This window comes from Drosophila biarmipes, chromosome 2L, assembly GCF_025231255.1.
Source record: "Drosophila biarmipes strain raj3 chromosome 2L, RU_DBia_V1.1, whole genome shotgun sequence".
Classification (NCBI taxonomy): Eukaryota; Metazoa; Arthropoda; class Insecta; order Diptera; family Drosophilidae; genus Drosophila; species Drosophila biarmipes.
The window spans coordinates 20,252,947-20,260,305 of record NC_066612.1 but is presented as its reverse complement, the minus strand read 5'-3'; the positions used below and the strand labels follow the sequence as shown (position 1 = coordinate 20,260,305).

Sequence of the window (7,359 nt, the reverse complement as noted above, 5' to 3'; positions counted from 1 at the left end):
AAAATTACACTCACAAGCTGTTTCAATTGCCTTACGATTTTTGAAGTGCTTTGCAAGAATATACCCCGAGGCCTCGGAATAGGGGGTGTTAAGACAAAGGCCACAGCTCAGCACCGTCTCCACTGGATAGATAGAGAAATATTACCGCCCTTCGCCAGGGGTTGGACCAGAGTCCAGCGACATCTTGGTTGCTACGTGGCCAAGTGGCAACGTGGCTAATTCTCCCATGAGCTCGCAAAAATTAAGAAATTAAAAAATTGCCCTGCCTGCCTGCTGACGGTGCGGAAAATTCGTTTGGCTGTTTTTGGCATTTTCCAGAATTGGCTGGCAGCACTTGAATAATTGCATTCCTTCGATGATATTAGTCACCGGGCGGATGCAGACAAAGAAACAAACAGCGCCAGATACTCATTTATATAATTGTTTATGTGGAAGAAGTACATCTTCTAGATTAGGGGAAAAAGCTACTGCTCTTTACCTAGCAAAATGAAGGAATAAGCTCAAGTAGGCGCTGCACGGCTTTTAATTTGTTTCAGCAATCAATTAATCTAAACATCGCACATACAAAATTCAAATTCGATATAAATATAAAGTTGTGCATGCAAATATATTTAAATTTAATCTCAAATTCAAATGTTTAAACGGTATCATATTTAATTTTAATTATTTCTATTTATTTATGTTTAATAATTTATTTGAGAAATGCATTATTAATAATATCTTTCGAATTCGCGGAAAACCACCATCTTGCCATTGGAGACCCGTTTTCGAAGGCATCTGAGTATCATGTTTTTTATCCAAATCTCCTCAATTCGCATTGGATCGCAGATACGGAACACGCTTTGGTAAGCCAACTGGCAAGGTAAATCTTTTGCATTTGAGCAGTGGCAACCAGAAAGTGGGTGAACTAATACCAGAGCCACTTCGACCCCTAGAAGCACTGACAGCTCACGTTCAAAGGCAACTGAATGAAAGTGTGTATATCGTGTGACGTATAATTAGGCGAGGAGGCCGACTATGAACCAGCGCTCGAGACCCAGACCTTTGTTTATTGGGACAATCTGACCGGGTTCATCATTAAATAATAATCACTGGGGCAGGGGGCGGTTGCAGTTTAATGGTAATTTGTTACGCCTAAACGTGAGCACGCGCTGTGCGACCACCTCACCACGTCCCTAATCTGCGCCCACCACCGCACCTCACCTGGCCAATAAGCGGGCTCAAAAGCTCTACACTGAAACAAAAATTTCCGCGCAGAATAATTTATTGAATGCTTTGCTTGGTTCTTACATTAATATAAAGATGTATATTTTCTGAATACGTATATGCATTATTTATTGAATCTACCTGGAAGACTCACGACAAGTAGATTCATTTTATGGAATACCTTTTAAAAACTAAAAGTCTTCTATTATATAGCATTAAATGTTGTATTTTAGCTATAATGTGGATAATACAAAATGTTAGGACAGGAGAATACATGAACTATAAATGGTTTTGATATCGCTAAGAAAAATGGGATACTGTGACTGTTTGATTATGTTGGCGTTCGTCGCTGGAGTGGTAATCTTATAAAAGCATATTTGTAATATTTGGTATTCCACTATTTCCCTTAAAGAAATGTTAGCGATAATAAGTTGGGTGAGCTACGTTCTTCCCGAATTCGTTCTTGTGGTTTCCAGGGGGATTATAGTTGCACACAACAAAGATGGCATTGCCACTAAAAAATATTTTTTTAAAAATTCTTCATATTCTACATTTTTTTCCCAAATGGCAAGAACTTACCTTTTGGCAAAACCAACACCCAACTCAGTGGAACCCTTCCAAACCACCTGAGTAAAGTGCCCAGTCTGCGTGCTAAACGAAGGATGGTTCCAGTTGTAAAGGGAAATCTCTTCGTACCAAGCCCTGACGGCATCCTTGCCGTCCTGGTTTGTCATGTAGGCCCAGTAGATATTTTCTCCATATCCGTTCTGACTGTGCTCCCTGCGATTTTTAGCCACCAATGTCTAAAAAAAAAAAGAATGTCCTATAACTCAATTTGGAAAGTTTTAAGGTGATCTTACATGAGCCCAGTTGGTCGCCAATTGACTTAGCATGGGGTTCAAAGATAAAGCAGGAGCATTATGCATGGCCCGATAATAGTTGTGAGCGTTAAGAACTTCTTGCTCAAACTGGAATAATAATTATGTTTTGTTCATTGAGAGTATATAATTTGAAATGAAATCTCAAATCTTATAATATCATTACCGGAAGTTTACATAATTTCGACTGGAATGACACCTGTAGTACAACTGATAATACGATTAGACAAAGGAATCCTGAAAAATGTTTTTTAAAATATCACACATTTTAGTAAGTTTGTTTTTGTTTATTTTAATAATTCAAATATTACACATAGGGGTCACAATAATTATTATTCACCTTTAGCCATTTTGCTCTTTTGTGTTTAATAATTTAAAAAATGTTATATTTGCGGTTATTTAAATGTAAATATGAGTGCACTGGTACTTCTCGGTGGAAACTGAACACTTCTCTACTCGGTAACCGCTTTTATGTGAGTTGGGTGACAAAGAATGACATATCTCTGCAGATGACGTACCGGAAACAAATTGAAGTGGTGCAAAAAATTGTAAAAACCAAGAAATGTTGCTGCAACGATAGCTTATCAATAAGCTTTCACGTTTAGAATAAAAATGCAGGCAAATGATGTCATAGTGACTTATAAATTTTATTAACATAAATGACCAACTTTAAATTCTAGGAAAATTGAAATGACATTGAATTACTAATTTGTTTAATTTGTAGATATAGTTTTTTAGAGTGTACCAGTCTGTTCCTTTTAGAGCACAATGTAAAACTAACCGCAAGGCACACGCAAGGGGACGAGGGAGGATGGAAGGACTGGGTCCGGGACCCATCCCGCGTTCCAGGATCGCCGCTAAAGTTTTAGGCATTTCGTGACTTTATGGCTTTCGTGACGCGGCAGTCGAGCCTGTCAGCTCCTGCTCCTTGATTGACTAGGCCAGCGATCCGGAGAAGGGTGGAACTCGGTGGACTCGGGGGTGGAGCCACCCTTGTTTGCATATTACTTAATGGCATTTGCACTTCAAGTGTGCCAGAAATTACCTGTCCGCTGGCAATTAACTTTTTAACTCATTTCTGAAACTGTTTGCTCGCAATGCGGTACACCGAACTATTTTCCCCAACCCCCTCTAAATGATGGTACACTGGGGAAAAATTCGGTTTCTTAAAGGGGTGCTTTTATAAATGTATTCTTTAGACTTTGTTTTACCAAACAACCTTAAACTGCACTCTGTTTCCTGACAGATACTTTATTTATTTTGTACTTTATTCCCATTATTTATTTTATGTTGTTATGTAAAATTTAAGTTTTCACCAAGGTAAATCTGTGATGTTTCCAATGTTTCCATCTCCCCACCAATGATTGTACAGTGTTTATTTCAGCCTTATCTGCGCGAGTCTAAAAGTTTTGGCTCATAAACACGAATGGCTGTAGGAACGCTTATGGCGAAAGTTTTCCTGGGGAGTGCTCATCCAAGGACCCAGAGCCATGGCGATCAATCAACCCCACAGGCATTCAACACTTTCGAAGGTCCCCGATTAGGCCCCCTCCCCCCACTGGCCACTTTAACCCTCCGCCCCCGGGAGGCCAATCTGTGCATATGTTAATTCAAGTGGAATTAATTGTTTCCGGTGTTTAAGTTTTTCCGCAAAAGCAAATTCTCATTCATTGCCGGCGTCTTGGTGCCTCGACTGCGGTTAGCCCCCGTCCTAGGGATCTACCACCCCGGGAAACATTTGCATGCAGGTCCTGGCCACGTTCCCTCAACGCCCTCGTTTCGGCTTCGATGGATTTTTGACTTTTATATTTGATTTGAAATGTTGTGGTCGACTTTTGTTTTGTTGCCACTTAATGAGGGCAGCCGAGTGGAAGCAATTTCTCCTCGGCTCTGCACGGATTCACTGACATAAGAACTACAGAGGTCCTGCTCTACCCGAGTGCCATTTTTAGAGGAGTAAAAGTCTAAAAGTATTGAGGCACATTCATCTGAGAAGTAATTTTTCTGGCCACTTGTATTCAGTCACTTCATTTTATCAAGCTTTAACAGTGTCTTTCTAGAGCTTTCTTTAGCGCAGTACTACTTACTATTATTGCTAATGTAAGAAGGAACCTCAAAAAAATGAAATAAAAACTATTTACCTTGGGTCACAATATTATAATAATTTTTTAATTATCTTTATTTTTTAACATGTACAAGACAACATGCAAAACATATTTACAGCGGAACTGTCCCAATGCATCGGTGGAATTTTTAATTAGTCAGCATTTATTATGGATACAATCGCGTCGAAGCCTTTGGGGGTCACCTCCTGCACAGTTCCCTTTGGCCAGTGCAGAATTCCTTTGATTCCGTTTTATCCTTGTGCATTTTTCACATTTTGCCAATTTTTCAGCAGGACCCTCGACGGCGATTGGTAATTGTGATTGATTCCTGTGAGTCTGCAGCTTGATGTGCTTTTAATTAAACCTTGCAGATATGCATAAATACTTGGCACAATGTGGAGTTGGTTGGAATTGAAGGCAGATTGGGTAGCAAAAGCGATGAAAATCGTTTTGAAGCCCGTCTGCGCTTATCGAGTTTAAATTTTAGTTTTGTGCCAAATTAAAAGTAATCAACATATTCATTAATCACGGATCGCCGGTCACCATCGACAGGGTGGATCCGCGATCCTGGCGAGGACACCCCTTTCGAGGACAATCTGCAACCCTGTCAACTGTTCTCTGGTCTTGTTTGCACACATGTCATTCGAGGCATTTTTGTGACAAATCGCTAACAGAGTGTTAATAACTGCTGCAACCAGCCCAGCAAAGCCACCCCAGCGGAATGCAAAAAAGTTGAATAGATCTGGCACCCGTAATACATTTGCAGTTTCCCTTCTCCGATACTCTAATCGAGGGCGCACGGTGACATCCCAATAGATCACTGCAGATGCGCCCCTCCAGATTGGACAATGCATATTAAAGCAACCCGAAGAACATTGCGCGCAATTAACTGGTGCGATCTGCCAACCAGATAAAATAACATATGGCAATGGACATCGGATGGTATGTTCACTTACCATTGTATATGGATGGATTTTGAACAAAAAGCGAGATTTTTACATGAAATACCTATTTTGATGGAGAGATATCACATGTATTTAAAACATGTTAGCTGTTATTGTTTATCCCTCCTTTTTGATTTCATCAAGAAGGCATTCAATTCCTAAGCAAGTAATTGGACGATGTCATCATCAAAAGTAATGCTTTAAAATACTTTCTGGCAATTTCTATGAGTACATTTCAAATCAAGCGCCTCATATGATTCTCCTTATGACGAATTAAATGTTGGATATCATTTTCGCTTCAAGCTTAAAAGTTTGCTATGAAAAATGTTGCCCATCAATCGAAATAGATTAAAAGGCGCTTTCATTTGCTCTTGTTTCTGCGATTCCTCTAACAGGCCATTCACGGCCTAGTTTAATTTAATCCGAACGAAACAAATAACTCGCTGGGATAACTAACTGATGGGCATTTATTTTAATATTCTCCAGCCCGCCGATCCAAGGGGAGGGTCAAAGGTGAAACAATCTGGACGATGGACCCCGATTTTTCCTGCGGCGATTGATGAGCGGATGTGGACGTTTGGCAGTTGGCAATTTCGCAATTGAAATGCAACGTTGATTTTGATTTGAGCTGCAGAGTTATTGGGGCGCAGTCCGCCAGAGAAAGGGGCCGATGGGGCGGAAAGAGACTGCTGTTGATGTTGCAGTCCGATTTTTATTGCAGTTATTGACACGTAACAATTGCCGTGAGCCCCCGCAATCCGTACTCCACCAGAACCCTGCCCCGCCGAATGTCACACTGACATCCGCTTTTTTCAGCATTTTTCTGGCAGTTGCTGCTGTCGATTTTTGGCGTTTCCGTTTCCGCTGATATTCAATTTTGTTTGATGGCTGTCGTTTTTAGTTGAACGATTTGTCCACTTATCGGGCGATGTTTACATTGAAAGGCCCAACAAGAGGCCATATTTCACCCAAGCCCACCTCTTCTGACAGATTTCACTGCTCCTGGCCTGGGAATAATTGTCGGTCCCGGAAAGCCTTCCGAACCTGAGGTCCTTGCACATATTAGCAGAAATTATGAACGCTAAGCGGATTACATTTAACACGATTCGCCGGAGTCGCAGGTCGGGTGTCCGAAAAGAAATGGAGTCGCGTGGCGTAATCCGAGTAGCCCAGGAACGTGTCGGGGCTCAGCTCTAATTATGAAATTAAATACAAATTAAAATTCCCAGTCAAAATATGCTGTAATACAAACGCCTGGCGGCATTGCATTCAAGTGCCAGCCGGCAGAGTTTCAAATGGCATAGCTTCCCATCCTGTTCCATTTACCCTGTCCTCGTTGCCATGCTTCCCTACCATATATCGTTTATCTCCACTTTTGGAGTTTGAGCTGATTTGTTTACCCAATAAGCCGAAAGCGTTTCGTCATTGTCGTCATCGTCATCTAAATGCTGATCGATTCAGCACACTCTTTAACAGTGGTTCCCTTATATACAAATCGTAGTAGCCAAACATATTTGGAAATTATCAAAACTATTTTTATTCTAACTTTTGTAAGCCGGAGTGGAGTTAGATCTCTACCCTTCAGGTAAATTTTTTAAAGAATTTTCCGCTATTTCCTAAAGTGATTTGACTTCTGGCGGCACTGTGCAGAGACGTCAAGATTTCGCCCATCATTCGCCCCATCATTATGCCAAGTTTTTGGAAGCCAAAACGAGCCAAGGCAAAATGGGGCGAGGCCGAGGGCAGGCTGCTTTCGAAGGAAAGAAAAACATATTATTCAATATTTAAAAGTTCGCCTTCCTTCCGGCGGAACTGTCTTCCGCTCGAGTTGATCGATGACGCTGCTTCAGCCGGTTGATGGTGCCTTGGCCTCGGTGGGGTGTTCAACCCCTGACAGCCCGTCATAGCTACAGTTCTCCTGGTGTTGGCCTCACCTTACATCACACCCCACCGCGCAAGCCACCACTTGGCATGATAAATTTAATTCCGCTTCTATTTTGATGGCACTTGTCAATTCAAATACTTTTGTCAGTAGCTCTCTACGATTTTTTGTTCCGTTGTGGAGTTTTTCCTTTTGTTTTTGTTTTCACAGGAAAGCTAAGGGCCCTTCAGCAGCAGCCACGCCCCTTGCCCACCGCATTGTTCGCAAAAGCTGCGAAAAGTTGAAGGATTTTGACGCATTAGAGTGCTCCCCCAGGGGCAGAGGTTTTGAAAGGGGGTGGGCGG

At 41.5% G+C, this 7,359-nt stretch overlaps 1 protein-coding gene across 1 annotated transcript; it reads right to left on the bottom strand.

Moving 5' to 3' along the window:
• Positions 1 to 1,478: 1,478 nt before the first annotated feature.
• On the bottom strand, positions 1,479 to 2,501 carry LOC108033248 (Golgi-associated plant pathogenesis-related protein 1-like). The gene is made up of 5 exons (XM_050885221.1): positions 2,425 to 2,501; positions 2,251 to 2,321; positions 2,067 to 2,174; positions 1,786 to 2,009; positions 1,479 to 1,720 (listed from the first exon to the last, which is right to left on the bottom strand). Exons 1-5 carry the CDS (start codon positions 2,432 to 2,434, stop codon positions 1,624 to 1,626), a joined length of 510 nt encoding a protein of 169 aa, XP_050741178.1. The 5' UTR covers positions 2,435 to 2,501; the 3' UTR covers positions 1,479 to 1,623.
• Between the last annotated feature and the right edge of the window lie 4,858 nt (positions 2,502 to 7,359).

Coding starts and splice junctions, on each gene's coding strand:
- LOC108033248 (XM_050885221.1), bottom strand. Junction 2,010..2,066: donor TGGCGACCAACTGGGCTCAT/GTAAGATCACCT, acceptor TTTTTTTTTTAG/ACATTGGTGGCTAAAAATCG. Junction 1,721..1,785: donor GGTGTTGGTTTTGCCAAAAG/GTAAGTTCTTGC, acceptor AATATTTTTTAG/TGGCAATGCCATCTTTGTTG.